This window comes from Antechinus flavipes, chromosome X (assembly GCF_016432865.1).
Source record: "Antechinus flavipes isolate AdamAnt ecotype Samford, QLD, Australia chromosome X, AdamAnt_v2, whole genome shotgun sequence".
NCBI classification, from domain to species: Eukaryota; Metazoa; Chordata; class Mammalia; order Dasyuromorphia; family Dasyuridae; genus Antechinus; species Antechinus flavipes.
This window is the reverse complement of record NC_067404.1, coordinates 7,430,364-7,450,658: the sequence shown is the minus strand read 5'-3', so window position 1 is coordinate 7,450,658 and position 20,295 is coordinate 7,430,364. Positions and strand designations below refer to the sequence as shown.

At 45.7% G+C, this 20,295-nt stretch overlaps 1 protein-coding gene across 2 annotated transcripts in view; it reads left to right on the top strand.

Moving 5' to 3' along the window:
• Window positions 1-1,711: 1,711 nt before the first annotated feature.
• The window catches only part of GAB3 (GRB2 associated binding protein 3), a 164,894-nt gene continuing 146,310 nt past the window's right edge, over window positions 1,712-20,295 (top strand). For both annotated transcript variants that reach the window (XM_051967747.1, XM_051967746.1), the window contains exon 1: window positions 1,712-1,855. In XM_051967747.1, coding sequence (XP_051823707.1) covers window positions 1,784-1,855 — 72 coding nt within the window. In that variant the 5' untranslated portion in view covers window positions 1,712-1,783. The remainder of the gene's footprint in view (window positions 1,856-20,295) is intronic.

Below are 20,295 nucleotides of genomic sequence, written 5' to 3'. Positions count from 1 at the left end.
GTCCAGTGCCTCTGGGTAGGGTCTGCGCAGTGTCCTACATTATCATTCCACGCAGAAACTCCCGTTCCAGACCAGGCTTTGTTCAAGCTGGATTCTGTTTGAATTAAAAATCATTTTGCAAACAATCGCTCTCGCCTGAGGCAGGAATGAAATGCAAAAGGCCCTGGCACCCAGTCTGCCCCTTCCCTGTACACTGCGCCAGCTGCTGCTTGGCTCCTCCTCCTCAGCCCTTAACACCCCTTCCCCTTCCCAAAAGATGAGGAGGAGAAGCACCTACAGAACGTCTGGGCATGGGCATCAGCGCGGACATGGGAAGCAGCACCGTCGGCTCCCGGGGGAAAGGGAAGAGTGGGGTATCGCCACAGTGAAGAGGAAGCGTGGAGGCGGCCAGGGAGGGAGAAAAGGAGGGAGGAGGCAGAAAGGGAGAGAGGTGGGCAAGAAAAGTGGGAGGGGGCAGGGAGGGAAAGAGGGAGGAGGCAGGAAAAGAGGGAGGCAGGAAAAGAAGGGAGGGAGGAAAAGAAGGGAGGGAGGGAGGTGGGAAGGAAAGAAGGAGGGAGGGGTGGGCAGAGAAAGAGGGGGGAGAAGGAGGGAGAGGGGCAGGGAAAGAAAGGAGGGAAGCAAGCCAGGAAGGAGGGAGGGAGACAGGAAAAGAGGGAAGGATGGAAGCGAGCAGGAAGAGAGGGAGGAGACAGGAAAAGAAGGAGGGAGGGAGGGAGGCGGGCAGGGAAGGAGGAAGGGAAGAAAGGAGGGAAAGCGGGAAGGAGGGAGGGAAAAAGGGAGGGAGGGAGAGAAGGAGGGAGGGAAAAAGGAAGGGAAGGAGAGAAGCGGGCAGAGAAAGAGGGAAAAAGGTAGACAGACAGCTTAGGAGGGAGGGAGGGAGGGAGGGAGGAAGGAGGCCGCGCTTGTCTTGTTCTGGTCTATCTGGTGATCAAGGCTTTTTCCTTTTCTGCTCGGGGCCTGATCTCTTTCCCTGTTCTTCTTCCACAACAAACACTCCTGAACAGCTCCCCGAGGGCCAGTGACTAAGGAGGCTGGGCTGGAGCCAGATGAGGCTGCGGCCTTGGCCGGCCCGGCTCCCCAGTGCCCTAGGGCTGGGGGGCTGGCCACCCCCTTCCCCTTCCCCTTCATCACCGCCCCCCGCCCCGCCTGGCCTCCGGGCCCAGCCCAGCCAGCGGCGGCGGCGGCGGCGGCGGCGGCGGCGGCAGCAGCAGGCGGCTGATGCTAGCAGCTGGAGGCTGGCGGCTGGCGGGGCGCGCAGCATGCTGCGCCTCTGGTGGGAGGGCAGTCTGGGGCTGCCTGGCTCTCTGAGCAATGTCACGACTTCCTTCTGGTGGCAACAACAAACCCAGTGGCAACCTGAGCAGCCGGCCTAGAGGCCAGCTCTAGGAAGCTGTGCGCTGCTGCTACTTTCAAATTAGCAGGAACAGAGGCGCACGGCCCCACACGCAGGCTCTCTTCTTCTTTTTTTCTTTTCCTTCTTTTCTTCTTCTTTTTTCCTTCTTTTCTTTTCCTTCTTTTCTTCCTCTCCTCCTCCTCCTCCTCCTCCTCCTCTTCTTCTTCCTCCTCCCCCTTCTCCTCCTCCTCCTCTTCTTCCTCCTCCCCCTCCTCCTCCCCCTTCTCCTCCTCCTCCTCCTCCTCCTTTTTTCTCTAGTCACCCTCCTCCTGCTCATCTCGATCCTCCTCCCCCTCCGCCTCCCCAGTGTGCCAGAGAGTGGAGGCTGGAGGCTGAGTCCGGAGGCCGGAGGCTGGCCGCTTGGGAGGACCAGAAGACAAGGTGAAGACAATGAGCACGGGCGATGTGGTTTGCACCGGCTGGCTCATCAAGTCGCCCCCTGAAAGGAAGCTCAAGAGATACGTAAGTAGCCATGAACTCACTTGTCGTATTTTCAGTTTGGGAGCGTTTCAGTAGGGGGCACGACTGCTTCGGCAGGGGACTCGCGGCTCGGGAAAGGAAGGCTGAGAAGCCGGGAAGAAAGGCCGGGGAGGCTGCCCGACCTTTCTAGCCTCTCGCGGGCCGGCTGGGCACTAGGTAAAAGCCACACCCCAGATTCTGCCGCCCTTCTCCCCCCGTTTCTGGAAGAGGGAGAAGGCGGCCCTTCCTGGGTGAGCCTGTGGAGCCATCACCGGTCCCAGGCAGGAGTGCCAAAGTGCGGGCAGGCGGCGGCTCGGCGGCGGCAGCGGCTCGGGAAGCTCCAGGTGGGCCGGGCGCGATTGCCCCCGTGCCTCTCGCTGCCATGTGTTCTCCCTGCGGGGGATTTAAATGTTGTCGTGGCCGCTGTTGCTTGTGCGCAGGTGGCTGTTGGGTAGGAAATGCCAGCTCCCGGGCCTGGCCGGGAGTTTCGGAGCTTTAGAAAACGAAATTGCTGCATACGGGAGCTGTGGAGGGGAAGCAGCAGGTGGACAGTGAGAAAGGCCCCCAGAGGAGAGGCGGATCTCCTTCGCCGGCCGGCCTTCCTCCTGACGGGAGGGACCATGTGGAGTTGCGCGATCTCTCAGCCTCAGTTTCAGCATCTATAAAATGGGGATAATGATGCTGGCAGAGCCCACTACCTCCTAAGGCAAGGGTTCAAAGCCATTTCGTTCTTGGTTGCGTGGTATGTCACGGCAGACTTTCCCGGGATGAGTGAGGTCTTAGAAAAATGTTTTCCGTTGGGAATGATAGTAAGCTTTACGGCCGTGATGCTTCAGGGCTTTCTCTCGAACCTTTTCTGGAGGCAATGTCCTCAGGGGCTCAGCCCGACAGAAGTGATGCACTTCCTCCCTCCCTTGTCCTGACCTCTTCTCGGAGGCTGGAAGGAGCGCTGGGAATTCGGGGTCTGGAGCTGGCCAGGAGTAGGAGGTCAGCTAGTCCAACCTTTTATTTGGCTCTTGGGGGGGGGGCAGGGACTGAGGGGCAGAGAATGGGAGTCAGTGGCCGAGCATTACAAAGCTAGGAAATGGCTGAGCTAGTGAAAACTTTCCACCTAAACGAGGGCTTCGCAACCTTCTGTGTCACAGACCCCTGAGCAGCCTGCGGGCTCCAGCCTTTAAATACCCCAAGGAAAATCCAGAAGATTCCAGAGGAAATCGGATTGAATTGAAATGGAGTTCTCATTCTCTCTCTTTCTGTCTCAATCTTTCTTTTCAACTCTGCCTCCCCTTTCTCTATCTTTCTGTCTCTCACTCTCTATTTATCTCTCTCTGTTTCTCAGTCTTTGTGTCTTTCTGTTCCTCTGTCTTCCCTCCTTTCTCTTTCTGTCTCTTCTCTCTCTCCTGTATCTCTTCTTGGTCTCTTAATCTTTCTTTTCCTCTGTTTTCCCTTTCTCTCTTTCTGTCTCTCTCTCTCTTTCTATATCTCTGGCTCTCAGTCTTTGTGTCTTTCTGTTCCTCTCTGTCTTCCCTCCTTTCTCTTTCTGTCTCTTCCTCTCTCTGTGTCTTTCTGTCTCTCTCTCTCTCCTATATCTCTTCTTGGTCTCTGTCTTTCTGTATCTTTCTTTTCCTCTGTTTCCCCTTTCTCTCTTTCTCTGTCTGTCTTTCTGTCTCTTTCTGTATCTCTGTCTCTCAGTCTTTGTGTCTTTCTGTTCCTCTGTCTTCCTTCCTTTCTCTGTCTCTCTCCTTCTGTATCTCTTCTTGGTCTCAATCTTTCTGTATCTTTCTTTTCCTGTTTCCCCTTTCTCTATCTTTCTGTCTCTCACTCTCTCTGTATCTCTCCATCTTTCTGGATCTTTCTTTTCCTCTGTTTCCCCTTTCTCTATCTTTCTGTCTCTCACTCTCTCTGTATCTCTCCATCTTTCTGGATCTTTCTTTTCCTCTGTTTCCCCTTTCTCTCTTTCTCTGTTTATCTTTCTGTCTCTCTCTCTTTCTGTATCTCTGTCTCTCAATCTTTGTGTCTTTCTGTTCCTCTGTCTTCCCTCCTTTCTCTTTCTGTCTCTCTCTCTCCTGTATCTCTTCTTGGTCTCTCAATCTTTCTGCATCTTTCTTTTCCTCTGTTTCTCCTTTCTCTCTCTTTCTGTCTCTCACTCTCTCTGTATCTCTCTGTGTCTCTCAATCTTTCTGGATCTTTCTCTTCCTGTCTCCCCTCCTTTCTCTTTCTGTCTCTCCCTCTCTCTTTCTGTATCTCTGCGTTTCTCAATCCTTCTGTATCTCTCTTCCTGCATGTCTCCTCCTTTCTCTTTCCATCTCCCTCTCTCTCTTGTAGCTCAATCTTTGTTTCCCTCTGTCTGTCTTTCTGTCTCTCCTCCTTTCTCTCTCTTTTTCCCTCCTTCCCTCAATGCTTATGTTTCAAATTAGGTCATTAATCACGTTGTCCCCAGCATTTCTTCTCATCCCCACTCCCCACCCTGGCATCCCGGTGGAATGCCTTACTCCTGCCTATGCCTAGAGAGGGCAATAACAGCACCCTCTTGGGAGCCCACTCTTCTACCCGCTCAGCGAGGCTGGTCCTTGCCTTGACTGGCCACTTTGAGCATTAAGGCCTTCAGTTTCATGCCAGCTTTCAGAGACTTGATTTCTACTTCACATTTTCCCAGGTAAACAATAGCTGCTGTAGCTTTTCTGGGGGAGTTCCCTACGAATCGCCATTGGGCCTGGGAGGTTTGTTTTGATCAGGGCTGACCTCCTGCATAAATCTTTTTCAAAAGTCTCAGTCTTTCCTCCCTCCTTGCCCCCCCCCCCACTTTTGAGGCTCTCACCTATACAATTGTAATGCTAAGTGATTCATTGAATATGCTGAGGTGTGTGGGGGAGGCCTGAGCTGGGTTGGCCTGGGGGTCTGGGAAGGTGCTACAAGTCGAGAGGAATTGACCTTTTGGCCCATCGACTGGACAATAGGAGAAAACAATAATGATCACTCCAATTTAATCTACCTTTCAAAGGATGGGCCTGGCCCCCAAATCTATGGAGAGGCCCTGGGTCTTTGAGACCCCCGAAGGCTATGGAAATAATCTGGGTCTTGGACCGAGGCCCCCAAGTCTATGAAAATGACCTGGGTCATTGATTGTGGGCCCCCAAAGGCTATGGAGACGCCCTGGGTCTTTGAGGCCCCCAAAGGCTATGGAGACGCCCTGGGTCTTTGAGGCCCCCAAAGGCTATGGAGTGCTTCTCCAGAAGCAGAACGAGCCTTTTAGCAGTCCTGATGTCTTGCTGCTCACGTTCACGTCTCAGGCAACTGCACCTGAAGCCGCCTGGGAGTTTCTTTCCCGCTCCCTGCTTTCGCTAGGGCTCGGGGGCCGTCTCCTGCCTGCCCTCTGAAGGGACCCTTTCGGGGCTCCTGATTGTTTGTTCAGATGAAAGTTGACATGTTTGAGAACCATTTCCTTTTCCTGGCTCCAAGGGGGATGGTGGAGATCTGCAATTGCTAACCGCCTCTCTTCATATCTATACCTTGTGGCCAGTCGCACAGACGGAGGATCGGGGTAGCCCCTCAGATTGCACACGAGCCCCTCAGATTGCACACGACCCCCCTCTCCCCCCCCTGCCCCGTTCGCCCCCTCGCCTTTTGCTGCTAAGGCTCAATAAAGAGTCTCATGACTCAGGATGTGGAGAAGGTGAGGAAGGGCCGAAAGCTCTGATCGCGCCCTGGAGCTGACAGTGATCTATGGAGGCCCGGGCCGGCCAAGAGCCGAGCTAATTGCCATCCCAGAATCGCCCGCTCCCCAAGCTGGAAAAGAGCTCGGAAGCCATTTAGGCCAACCCGGGGCTGGACAAGCAATCTGACTGCCGCAGCTGCAACAGTGGCCAAGCGCTTTCTGCTCCGACCCTCCCGGGACCCCCCACCCCCGCCCCCCGGGCTGCTCCCTTCCCTCGGAGCAGTGGCCGCTCGAATCCTTAGCCAGCCTCGGTCCACATGGGGCTGCGGCCGAACCCATCGGGCCTTCCTCGGATCCCCGAGGCAGCTTTTCCCCTCCCCCAAGCCCCTCTCTGCGCCTTCTCATCTCCAGCTCTGCTCCCCCGGCCCACCAGATGCACTGCAGGCTTTGCAGCTACTGGGCGCCTTGGAAATGATGGGAGCCGGCTCCCCTGTTTTAGAGGTGAGGAAAACTGAGACAGAAGGACGCTGTGGGACCTTGAGTACAAAGGAAACAGGGAATTGCCAGTTCTTCTTCAGGACCTTTCCCACTGAGCTCAAACAGGGTTTGGCGTTTTCTTAGGGCTTCATTGATGCTCTAAAAGGTGTATTGATGGCAGCTAGGTGGCGCAGTGAGGCTCTCACCAGCCCTCAAGTCAGGAGGACCGAGTTCAAATCTGGTCTCAGACCCTTAACACTTCCTAGCTGAGAGATCCCGGACAAGTCACTTAGTCCCAATTGCCTCAGGGAAAAAAAAGAAAATTAGCAGTGACTAAGATAAAGGTGTCAATATTATGCTGCTAAAGTTTGCAGGTGAGGGGCAGCTAAATAGCACAGTGGACAGAGCACCAGCTCTGAAATCAGGAGGACCTGAGTGCAAATCTGGTCTCAGACACTTAACACTTCTTGGCTATATGACCCTGAGTGAGTCATTTAACCCAAATTGCCTCAGCAAAAAAATAAATAAATAAAAGGTAGATTGAATAGTATCTGTTCATCCTTCAGCACTGCAGTGACTCGGTGGCTACTCCCTCCAGTGGCGTGGAGCCCGACCACACGAACCTTCTCATGCAGTGCCCTTCTTGAGTGGGTCACACCTCTCAGAAACCCTCCAGAGAATTCTCAGCCCCCACAGGCTGGGAGAGCTCCCCAGCATTTGGGAGGTACCATCTGGGGAAGCCTGGCCCTCCGTTAGCCCTGGCCTTTCTGGCCCCCCGTTAGCCCTGGCCTTTCTGGCCCCCCCGTTAGCCCTGGCCTTTCTGGCCCCCCGTTAGCCCTGGCCTTTCTGGCCCCCCCGTTAGCCCTGGCCTTTCTGGCCCCCCGTTAGCCCTGGCCTTTCTGGCCCCCCGTTAGCCCTGGCCTTTCTGGCCCCCCGTTAGCCCTGGCCTTTCTGGCCCCGCCGTTAGCCCTGGCCTTTCTGGCCCCCCGGTAGCCCTGGCCTTTCTGGCCCCCCGTTAGCCCTGGCCTTTCTGGCCCCCCGTTAGCCCTGGCCTTTCTGGCCCCCCGTTAGCCCTGGCCTTTCTGGCCCCCCGTTAGCCCTGGCCTTTCTGGCCCCCCGTTAGCCCTGGCCTTTCTGGCCCCCCGGTAGCCCTGGCCTTTCTGGCCCCCCGGTAGCCCTGGCCTTTCTGGCCCCCCGTTAGCCCTGGCCTTTCTGGCCCTCCGTTAGCCCTGGCCTTTCTGGCCCCCCGGTAGCCCTGGCCTTTCTGGCCCCCCGTTAGCCCTGGCTTTTCTGGCCCTCCGCCTCTTGCCTTTACTCCTCTTAACCTCCTTGCTGCCGTTTTAGAAGAAGGATTACCTGCTTCTTCATGTGGCAGATGCCTGTTTTTGTGTCCCACCTTTGTTGTGCAAAAATCAGACTTCAGGTCAAAGCTTGTTGAGTTGTGGCCTTCAGCTCCTTGATGAGTCTCTGAATTGAACGGGGAGGGCCCCAAATTCTGATTTACATAGCAGGAAATGTTTGATTTGCCAGCCTTTTCTATCTATCTATGCATCCAGGGTCACAGAAAAATTGCCCTGAGTGAAAAGAGGTTGCGAGTGGGAAAAGTTTAAGCGGCTCTGCTCTCAGTGGCAGGGCTGGAGGGAAGAAGCTTTCTGGAGACCGTCCTCTCTTCAGGCCTCGGCGTGGGGACCGCCTTCGCACCCACGTCTCCGCTGATGGCCCCCACCCCTCTGACTTCCTCGCTGGACATTGATTTGTATATCCCGGTTGTCATCTGGAGGAAAAGGCAGGCTCCCTGGAACAGGGACCATGTCATTGGGTTCTTGGGCTTTCAGTCCCCAAGGCCGGGCGGCACACCTGATACGCAGCTAGAGACTGAGGAGAAGGGAGGGTGTGCCAAGTGTAGCCTTGGCAAAGCTCGAAGTGACTAAAGATCAGCAAGGTCACGCTCCAGGATATCTTGGCACAATGTTATTGGGGGGATGGAATAAAAGCACCTTGAACACAAGAACCCTAGTCCATCGCTTAGGAGCCATCACAGAGGTCCCCGACCCACTGATTGTTTGCAAGGAAAAAGCATGTTCATGTGTGTGTCGGTCTTGCCTTTCACCACAATATGCTTTTAGAAACTGCTGGAAAACAGAATTGGGGAAAACCAGGTGATTTTTTTCCTTCATTAACTTGTTTTCTCAAATCTGTATTGACTCTTTAGTTAACTTTTTCCCACCGGTAGAAGGCTGTTTGGGGTTAGCTGAGTCTACATTCAGAAGGTCGCAGACTTGACAGCCAGAAAGGACTTTAAAAATCGGTTCATTAGCATTAATCCCTCATTTTCCACGTGGCAGAATTTGTCATGTCCCTTCCATTTGAGGAGAGCTTATTTCCCATGGGTCCAGAGAAAAGCTGGGCGCGATGTCACAGGCTACGGCTCTCTGGGGAAGTTTTGCCACAAGGAGAGAGAAGCTCTCAAGAGTGAAATTCTTAAGACATAACGAAAAACGATTGTGACAAGTAAGGGGCTGAGGGAGTTGTCTCCCTCATATAGAAAATTCTACGGACAAATTCGATTTTTTAAATCCAATTCAGGGACGGATGCTGAGTGAAGTGGGTAGAACCAATAGAACACCGGGTACAGTAACAACAAGATTATCGAAGACCATCGACTGCCATGGACTCGCCTCTTCCCAAGGATGCAATTCAATAGATCTGCCATGGGCATCCGGAGAACTGTAGAGACTGAATGTGGATTGAAGCAGAGTATTTTCACTTTTTGTTTGTTTTTTTTTCCTTCTCGTGATTTTTTCCCTTTTGGTCTGATTTTTCTTGTACAGCAAGACCAATGTGGGAATAGGTTTAAAAGAATTGGCTGTATTTATCAGTATCAGATTACTTACTGTTTTAGGGAGGGGGAAGGTAAGGGAGGAAGGGTAAAAAATTTGGAACACAAAGCCGTTTACAATGAATGTTGACAACTATCTTTACATGTATTTGGAAAAGAAAATACAATCGAAAATTTTGTTTAATTTCGTTTTTATTAAAGCTTTTTATTTACAAAACATAGGCATGGGTCATTTTTCGACAATGACCCTTGTAAAACCTTGTGTTCCAGAATTTCCCCTCCTTTCCCCTACGTGACAGTTAATCCACTATTGGGAATTCAAAAAAAAATCCAATTCAATAAACACTTATTAAGCAACTACTCTATGCTGGACACTGTGCTAACCACTTTTTAAAAGACAGGACCTGGAATATGAGGTAGATAGAATACAAAAACATAGTCCAAAGAACAAAGGTGGCCTAAAGAAAAACTTGGGAAGATGTGTTTTTGTGCGTGAAGCCAGTATAACATCTTCCTTCCTTCCTTCCTCCCTTCCTCCCTTCCTCCCTTCCTCCCTTCCTTCCTTCCTTCCTTCCTCCCTTCCTCCCTTCCTTCCTTCCTTCCTTCCTTCCTTCCTTCCTTCCTTCCTTCCTTCCTTCTTTCTTTCTTTCTTTCTTTCTTTCTTTCTTTCTTTCTTTCTTTCTTTCTTTCTTTCTTTTTCTTTCTTTCTTCTTTCTCTTTCTTTCTTTCTTTCTTCTTTCTTTTTCTTTCTTTTTTCTTTCTTCCTTCTTCCTTCCTTCTTTCTTTCTTTCTTTCTTTCTTTCTTTCTTTCTTTCTTTCTTTCTTTCTTTCTTTCTTTCTTTCTTTCTTCCTTCCTTCCTTCTTCCTTCCTTCTTCCTTCCTTCCTTCCTTCCTTCCTTCCTTCCTTCCTTCCTTCCTTCCTTCCTTCCTTCCTTCCTTCTTCCTTCCTTCCTTCCTTCCTTCCTTCCTCCTTCCTTCCTTCCTTCCTTCCTTCCTTCCTTCCTTCCTTCCTTCCTTCCTTCCTTCCTTCCTTCCTTCCTTCCTTCCTTCCTTCCTTCCTTCCTTCCTTCCTTCCTTCCTTCCTTCCTTCCTTCCTTCCTTCCTTCCTTCCTTCCTTCCTTCCTTCCTTCCTTCCTTCCTTCCTTCCTTCCTTCCTTCCTTCCTTCCTTCCTTCCTTCCTTCCTTCCTTCCTTCCTTCCTTCCTTCCTTCCTTCCTTCTTCCTTCCTTCCTTCCTTCCTTCCTTCCTTCCTTCCTTCCTTCCTTCCTTCCTTCCTTCCTTCCTTCCTTCCTTCCTTCCTTCCTTCCTTCCTTCCTTCCTTCCTTCCTTCCTTCCTTCCTTCCTTCCTTCCTTCCTTCCTTCCTTCCTTCCTTCCTTCCTTCCTTCCTTCCTTCCTTCTTCCTTCCTTCCTTCCTTCCTTCCTTCCTTCCTTCCTTCCTTCCTTCCTTCCTTCCTTCCTTCCTTCCTTCCTTGCTTGCAATTGGGGTTAAGTGAGTTGCCCAGGGTCACACAGCTAGAAAGTGTTGAGTGTCTGAGACCACATTTGAACTCAGGTCCTCGTGACTTCAGGCTGGTGCTCTATCCCACTGCCTTTTTATTCTTTCTTGTGAGGTAGGGCTCTTTGAGAGTGGGGGAGAAATGTGTGTGTTTGTATTTGTGAATGAGGTGGGGCTCTAGGTGATTAAAGAACAAAAGATATCGAGAAAAATCTAGAAATCTAACTCAAAGCTTGGCCCAATCCTCCAAGAATATTGACTCACTGAGCAAGCTGACGCTAATGAGGAGAACTCAAAAATAGCAATGAGCCAAAGACAGCCTGTAGTGGGGTGAAGCCGAGGACCCCAAGAACCGGGGCTGGCCGCTGCTGCGTCATCTGGGCCCCTAGGGATCGTGGGTGGCTTTGAGTTGCCTTTGGACTAGAACAAACAGCCCAGGCTGGACGATCGGGAAGTTCAGCTGGACATTTGTAGAGGGGTTACTTGTTTGAGTGGAAGAGGCCTCATAGCTCTGAGGAACCGAGGCCTTCAAGTGGAAGGGAGCTTATCCAAGGCCCAGCCAGGATCAGAACCCAGTTGTCTTTGTTGTGCCGAAAGAGGGCTTCCATCTAAGCTGTCTTACAGACAGGAAAACCAAGGAATGAATCGCAACCGGGGGAGACTGTGATAAACACGATGCACATTCAGATTAAGTTCTAGAGAAATAAGATAGGGTTTTGAAGGCATTGTCATATGAGCCCATTGTCTAAAATCGGACAGAGGGAAGGAAGACCACACATTTAGAGGAGCTGGAGAGGGGGAGCAGAATGAAAGGAGAGTCTCTAACAGGGGCAACTGATGAAATCCTGCAGCCTGCTGGGAAATGATGAAGCGGCTGTTCGGGGCCCCTTCCTTAAATAGAAAACCTGGGAGGAGTTCTGAGGTCCCCTTCCCCCCTCTCCTGCCAGAGGGAAGGAACTAGGGAGGGGCCCAGGGGCAAGGGGGTACCCCGGAGATGAGAGCTGTCAAGTTGAGATCTCGCAAGATGAATTTCTGGAGACAGAGGCACAAGCCATCCTCTGGAAATGCCCCTTTGCTTGCTCCTTATTTCGCCGGGCTGGGAAAGCTCTCCCTCTTTTCTATTTTCAGACTTCAAAGTTTATTTATCCACTTATTTATTCAAATGAAGGTCTCTTTTCCCAGAGAATCTTGAGGCCTTTGCTAAGTGTGAAGGAATGGCTTTGGTCTGTGACTTTTGTTTTGGACCCTTGTAGACATTGTTCATTTCTCTACTAACAAAATGACTTTGATGTTCAAAATTTGTTTGACGACTTTATCTTTGTTTTGAGAAAGCTCTGGGCTGACTCATTCCCCGCTCCCACTTGGAATACAATACAATAAACATTTATTAAATGCCTACTATGTGCCAGGTGCTATGGTAAGTCTTAGGGATTCAGATAAGAAAAAGAAAGCCCCGGCTATTTGGTGCAGTGGATAGAGCAACAGCCCTGAAATCAGGGGGACCTGAATTCAAATCTGGCCACAGACACTTAACACTTCTTAGCTGTGTGACCCTGGGCAAGTCACTTAACCCTAATTGCCTCCAAAAAAAAGAAAAGAAAGAAAGAGAAAAGAAAAAGAAACCCTCAGTGGTCGAGGAAGATAACTACACCAAAGAAAGCTGGGGGGTAAAGGGGGGGAGCACAGGTAGGTACCTTATTTCGCGACTGCCAACGGAAAGTGGAGTCTGTGGAAAGTCCGGTTTTTTTGTCTAGATAGGAAGGCTTTGGGAGGAGTTTGGGTCTCCATCCTCCTGCTTCCAATCAGAGAGGAGGGGGAAGGTGTCGTGAAGCCATTTATATCAGATGAAAAGTTCATCATGTACCCACAATAGCTCAGAGTCCCCAATTAGGAAGATTCCTGACATGTAGGTAAAAGTTTGACTTTCTGTATTAACTTACATTCTGTGTATTTCTAATTGGCTTCTTCCAGTTTCCTTTTCTCAGCATGCCCTACCTACAGGACCACAATTAACCTTGGCTTTTTTAATATATGGAACAAAGTCAGGATAGAACAAAACCTATTTAAAAAGGGGGCAAAGAGTATTTAATAGCTCTTGGAGCACTGGAGAGGCTGCCTGAATCTCGCCTTTCTCTGCTCTTTTCTTTGTCTTTCTTTACTCCCATACCAATGCTTTTATTCAAGTGGACTTATTAAATGACATGAGCAGTGCTAAGGACTTCTGTCTCCTTCACTGTCACTACTGCTCAGCTCATGTAGTTTCTACTTCTTCCTGTCACTCTGCTCTCTTGAAGACCTTTGTGAATAACTTTTAAACATAATTTTGTTTTTTTTTCCATTTCCATTTTTTTTTTGATGAGTATAAAATCTACTTTTTTGGTAGGCAACTAGATTGTGCAGTAGTTAGAGCACTAGGTCTGGAGTCAAGAAGACCCGAGTTCAGATCTGGTCTAAGACATTTACTAGCTGTGTGACCCTGGGCAAATCACTTTACCCTGTTTGCCTCAATTCCTTATCTGTAAAATAAACTGGAGAAGGAAATGGTAAGCTACTTCAGTGTCTTTGACAAGAAAATCCCAAATGGGATCATGAAGAGTCAAGCACAACTGAAAAAGGACTAAACAACTATCTTTTCTCATCCCCATTGAAAAAGAAGGGGAAATAAACCCCGTGCAATAAATATGCATAGTCAAAACAATACAAATTTACACATGATTGTGTTCAGAAAAGTCTCAAGGTGCATCCTGGACCCATCAGTTCTTTGACAGGAGGATGGTAAAATAGGTAATCATGAATCCCTTGGACTCATGGTTGACAATTGCTTTGATCAGAGTTTTTCTCTTCCCTCCTTTTTAAAGGAGTACAAAGAACAGTTAATGCATATGGAATTAGAAGGGAAGTGGTTTAATGGGGAGGGGGGAATCTCTGCATCAAATTTTTCTGGTGTTCAAGATATAGAACAATAAATATATGACATATAGCTATTTCCTTTTTTAAAAAATTAATTAATTAACTTTTTAAAACTTTTTTAAAAAAAATAACATTTTATTGACAGAACCCATGCCAGGATAATTTTTTACAACATTATCCCTTGCACTCACTTCTGTTCCGATTTTTCCCGTCCCTCCCTCCACCCCCCTCTCCCAGATGGCAAGCAGTCCTATACATGTTAAATAGGTTACAGTATATCCTAGATACAATATGTGTGTGCAGAACTGAACAGTTCTCTTGTTGCACAGAAGGGAGAAATAACCCGGGAAGAAAAACAAAAATGCAAGCAGTTTATATTCATTTCCCAGTGTTGTTTCTTTGGGTGTAGCTGCTTCTGTCCATCCTTGATCAATTGAAACTGAATGAGCTCTCTTTATCGAAGAGATCCACGTCCATCAGAATACCTCCTCAAACAGTATCGTTGTGGAGGTATATAATGATCTCCTGGTTCTGCTCATTTCACTCAGCATCAGTTCATGTAAGTCTCTCCAAGACTCTCTGTATTCATCCTGCTGGTCATTTCTTACAGAACAATAATATTCCATAACATTCATATACCACAATTTATTCAACCATTCTCCAATGGATGGGCATCCATTCATTTTCCAGCTTCTACCACTACAAACAGGGCTGCCACAAACATTTTGGCACATACGGGTCCCTTTCCCTTCTTGAGTATCTCTTTGGGGTATAAGCCCAGTAGAAACATTGCTGGATCAAAGGGTATGCACAGTTTGATAACTTTTTGAGCATAGTTCCAAATTGCTCTCCAGAATGGCTGGATGTGTTCACAATTCCACCAACAATGTATCAGTGTCCCTGTTTTCCACATCCCCTCCAACATTCCGCATTCATATAGCTATTTCCTAATAGATAAATGGTCAAGGGATAGGTATAGCCAGTTCTCAAAAGAAGAATCGCAAAGCATTAACAACCACATGGAAAAAAAATGCTCCTAATCACTACTAATAAGAGAAATGCAAATCAAAATATCTGAGGTTTCACCTCACATCTTGCAAATTGGGTTGGGGACGGGGATGACAGAAAATGGCAATAGTCAATGTTGTAGGAGTAATGAAAAGATCGGTACACTGATACATTACTGGTGGACTTATGAAGTGATACAATCATTTTGGAAAGCACTGTGGAATTAGACCAATCAAGTGACAAAATTGTCCATACTTTTTTTTGGTAACTTTATTTATTTTTAATATACATTACTTTATAAATCATATTGGGAGGGAAAAACCAGAGCAAAAGGGAAAAAAACCATGGGAAAGATAAAAAAAAAAAACAGAAAAAAGAAGAGAACATAGCATGTGTTGATTTACATTCAATCTCCTTAGTTCTTTCTTTGGATGCAGACAGCATTTTCTGTCCAAAGTCTATTGGAATTGCCTTGGGTCACTGAACCACTGAGAAGAAGCAAGTCTTTCATAGTTGATCATCACACATTCTTGCTGTTATTATGTACACTGTATTCCTGGTTCTGCTCGTTTCGCTCAGCATCAGTTCATGTAAATCTTCCCAGGCCTTTCTAAAATCAGCTTATTCATCATTTTTTATAGAACAATAATATTCCATTATCTTCATAGACCACAACTTGGTCAGCCATTCCCCAATTAATGGGCATCTAGTCATTTTCCAATTCTTTGCTACTGCAAAAAGAGCTGCTACAGACATTTTTGCACATGTGGGTCCTTTTCTCAACTTTAAGATTTCCTTGGGATACAAATTCAGTAATGGCACTGTTAGGTCAAAGGTTTGTTTGCTAGCCCTTTGGGCATAGTTCTAGATTGCTCTCTAGAATCATTGGATCATTTCACAATTCCACTAACAATGCATCAGTGTCCCAATTTTCCCACATCTTCTACATTTATCATTATCTTTTCCTGTCATTTTAGCCAATCTGAGAGGTGTGAGGAGGTACCTCAGGGTTGTTTTAATTTGCACTTCTCTAATCAATAGTGATTTAGAGCATTTTTTCCTATAACTATAGATGGCTTTAATTTCCTCATCTGAAAACTGACTGTTCTTATCCTTTGACCACTTCTCAATTGGGGAATGACTTGTATTATTATAAATTTGACCCAGTTCTTCGGATAATTTAGAATGTCCATACCCTTTGAACCAAAGATTCCATTACTGAGCTTATAGCTCAAGGAAGCCACTGATAAGAAGTCCTCAAGTACTTCAAAATATTTATATCAACACTTTATGTGAGAACTAAGAATTAGAAACAAAGAAGATGCCTTTTAATTGGGGAATGCCTAAACAAATTGTGGTCCATGAATTTAATGTAATCTTACTGTGTTATAAAAAATGGATGCGTATGATGAATACAGTGAAACATGGAAAGATCCGTCATGAACCGATGCAGTGTAAAATAAGAATAGCCCAAGAAAACAATCTATATGATAGTGCCAACAATGTAAATGGAAATCGAGTAACAACACACCAGAAAGTCAAAAGTGAAGGGAACAAAACTATAAAGATCAAATAGGAAGAGATATGAGAAGACATTCCCAACCTATCCCTTCGTGTAGAGATGGGAAGTCCACAAGTGTTACTACATGTTTTTGGACTTTATCGATATAAAGATGAATTGTTCTGACTTGTTTTTCCTCTTCAAAATATACTATTTGTTATGTGGAATGGCTCTCAGGGAGAGGGTAGAGGAAGTATTCTTGGGATAATGATAGCGACATAAGAAACAGAAAAATATCAATAATTAAAAGGAAGCTGAGCATGGTGAGAGAGGATTGTATGCTTTAGATCTGATGCAATTTCCTTTTGCTCCCATCCCTTGTCTTTTGTGATGGAACAGAACCTATTCACAGGTTCTTATCCTTTCTTTCTAAACCCGTCTTCTTTTCTGCCTTCTGTTAGATTTTATTTCATTTAGGAAATAATGTACCCTTTCTCTTGCCATTCTCTTTTCTATCTCCCCTTTTCATCTCGATTCCTTGTTAAATGAAATGAATTTTTACTCAACTATGTGTGTATCTTTCCTCCTTGACCAGTTCAGATAAAAGTGAGATCCAAGTTCCACTTACCTCATCCCTTCCTTCTTGTGTGTATAGTCTTCTGCTTTCACATCTAAATTATGTGAGGTAATTTCCCTTTATTTTTCATCTCCTATTCCCCACCCTACCCCCAGGATATTCCTTTTTATTTCCCTTTCCTTTCTTATTTTAAAGATGATCAAAACATTAAAAAATATTCCCAGAGCCTTTCTCTGAATTTTTAGAGTCCCTTTATGTTGTCTGATGATAGGATTCTTCCCATATTAAACGATAAACAGAGCTTAGGAGGCTTCTATTTGGTTAAAGATCTAGTTTACATTCTGCCCCACCTTTCTTGCCCCTTTTCACCTTATATTTAGTTTTGCTGAGAAAGTTAATGCTTGGTTTTAAGCTATATCTTTTGCCTTGTGGAATCTTGTCTTTCATTATGTTCACTCCTTTGGAGTTGCTAACTCTTGTATCCTATCAGGTTGATAACTCTTGTATGAACCTAAACTGTGGCACCAGCCGAGGTCAAGGTGTGGGGAAAAAAAACAAGGGCAGAAATAGGCAAACTGGAACGTGAGGAACTGGGATATTAGGGCATTTGTGACAGTATCTATATATATGCTGAAGTCCCCTAATAATGAGAGCAGGATTTGGGGAGGAAAGAAAGACTGTGAGCTGAACTCATTGGGAAGGCAGGGAGTTTTCTGGAGGTAGGTAAATAAGAGCTGCCAGGATTTTGATTGGATGGAAGATGTGGTTTGTATGGCCCTCAAAGGAGGAGAGGTTACTGAATGATGGTGGGAAGGGAAGAATTTGGAAGTGGTAGTGAGGATCAAGGTAGTGAGTGGATGGGAATGAGTGAAAGTGAACCCAGTGTTGGAAAAGGCCACCACGGAGGCTGTGTCATTTTAGGGGAGCCAGGTCTCAGTGAGAGCCAGAAGATGGAAGGACTGGGAAAGGAAACAGTTTAGGATAGAGAGAAGTTTGTTGGCTATGGAAAAGGCGTTGTAGAGCGTACAATTGAAGGCGTTTGGTTGGAATTTTGGAGAGGGGTTGAGTGGTGGGGAATAGGGAATGGGGTTTAGATGGTGACCCTTAATGATTCAGAGTCACTGGGATGAGTGAGATAATAGGACCCGGTGAGAGTTTGCAAATCATGTAGTGAGTGGAAGATACCACTCTTCTTCCTAGTGAAATACATGCAGCGTAAGATGCGAGATCCCAATTTCTCCTCTTCTTTCCCCCCTGGGTGCTCTTCCATGGAAAGCCCTGTCTGACTTTTCTTTCCTCGGGGGGCTGGAGATTAGGCAGGAGATGAGTACCACCGAATGTTCATCAAGGAGAGCATGGCTGTATTCCTTCCTTCTGATCTGTCATCTTAGCTAGTTTCCTATGTGTATCTTTTAAAAAACTCACAGCTATCACTCAAATGGCTCAAAAATCATAATAGTTCAAATCACTCTCAGAAACAAAAGGGAATTTTTGTATCTCTAAACTACAAATCTTAAGATTGCCAGTAAGTTCTCAAGCTCTTGTTACATAATGATGCTCTGATTGCAGTTCATCTCTGCCTATTAATCCTATGTACCTTGTCTATATCCTCCCATAAGTATTTCATGGGGACTGGAAGGAGGTATCATCTGAAATCCTAGGGGTCTTCTTTCTTTCTAATATCATAAGTATATCAAGAGAGCACTTGGGCTGTGCATCCAAAAAAACCTCACTCTTGTCATGTGATCAGTCCATATTTTTCAATCATCTATTTTCCTGATGGCATCCTTTATTCCAGCTCTTTAAAATTTAAAATTTCTTATTTGTTACATAAAATAGCACACACACATATATACATATACATATATGTATATATATACATATACGTATATATACATATACATATATGTATGTATGTGTATATATATACTATTAAAGTTTCTTTTCCTCAGTTAAACAAACAAAAACCCTCACCCTTTTTTGTGTGCTCTCAGCTTTCTTTATCTCTCTGCTTATTTTGAATTTTAACATTTCTGATAATATTTTTACAGAATTATGTCATATCTTCTTTTTTTATTCATCCACCATTACCTCTTCTTGCTTCCATCATGTCTTTTAAAAATCTAAATTGGTCATTGAGTTGTCTGTATATTTGTATCAGTCTCTGTAGATAACTCTCCCTTCCTATTCAGCAAAATCTTTTATGTCTTTTAAAAATTCAATTTTATTTTATTTTCAAGCTCAAATTCTCTCCCTCTTACCTCCCCTTCCTACCCTTGTTGAAAAAGCAAAAACAAAACAAAACAAAGCTCATTACAAATGTGTGTAGTCTACATCAACAAGAAGGTTATACGATGACCAATTCTGATGGATGTGACTCTTTTCAACACTGAGATGATTGAGGCCAGTTCCAGTGACTTGTGATGAAGTGAGCCATCTGCACTCAGAGAGAGGACTGGGGGGATTCAGTGTGGATCACAACATTGTATTTTCGCTTTTTGTTGTTCTTTGCTTGCATTTTGTTTTCTTTATCATTTTTTTCCTTTTTGACCCAATTTTTCTTGTGCAGCATGATAATTGTGGAAATATGTACCAAAGAATTGACACGTTTAACATGTATTGAATTACTTGCCATCTAAGGGGGAAGGGAGGGAGAAAAAAAATTTGGAACAGACACACAGAAAAAGAAAGAAAGAAGGAAAGAAAGGAAGAAAGAAAGAAAGAAAAGGAAAGGGAAAAAAAGAAACAAACAAAAAAAATTATGTATAGTCTAGTAGAACAAATATCTACATTAGCCATGTCCAGTCTAAACCAAACCAAAGACTCTTAAGATTCAATCTACACTGCTTCCATGAGTTCTCTATCTGGAAGTGCATTTCATGTTTCATGAGTCCTTTGGAAATGCTCATAGTGTTGATCATAGTTGTAGTTACTAAATATTCAAAAGTTGTTTTTACATCACGGTTGTTATTACATAAATTGTTCTCCTGATTCTGCTCATTTCACTTTGCATTAGCTCATACAAAATCCACCAATTTTGAAATTATTCTTTTCATAATTTCTTATATTCTACCACATTCATATTACCATAACTTATTCAGCCATTCCCAAATTGATGAGTACCCCCTTAGTTTCCAATTTTTTGGTGCCACAAAAAGAACTGCTATAAATATTCTTTATATTCTTCCTCTTTGATCTCTTTGGGCATTGACCTATTCTCAGTATTCCTGGGTCAAAGGATATGCACAGTTTAATAGCTTCTAGGTCATAGATCCAAATTGTTGCTATGTTGTGATGCCAGTCTTTCTTTTGAGCTTACTCTATTGTTGATGTAAATCTTAAACATAAACTATACGTTTTCCTTGTTAAAAAAAATTGTTTTCCAGATTAATTCACAGCTCCTCCAAAACTACATTAGTGTTTCTGTTTTCCCATAACTCCTCTAGCATTTGCCATTTTCCTTTTTTGTCATCTTAATTAATCTGATAGGTGTGAGGTAGTACTTCAGAGTTGTTTTTATTTCTATTTCTCTAATTATTAGTGATTTAAAGTGTTTTTATATGGCTATTGCTAACTTTAATTTCTTCTTTTGAAAACTGATTATTCATATTCTTTTATACATATGCAGATATATATATATATACATACATACACACACTCACACACCCACATACACAGGTCTTTTCTATCCCTGCTGACACATTAAATTCTGCTCCATAACTTGGCTTACTGTTACTTAAACTCCCTCCATCCAGGGATCCCTCCCTTGTCTTCTTCCCTCACCCTTTGCTTCCCCATCCACCTATTCCCTCCCCCCTTATTTCTTTATCAATTTTGGAGGGTGCCTTCATGGTATATATATAAAATGTTACCTATTGAACCCATTCCAGATGTGAGTAGATTTTCAGAACTATAAGCCTTCCTCCTCCCCCCCAATACCTCTGTGTCTACTCTTCCTTTGCACCTCATTTTATATAACAT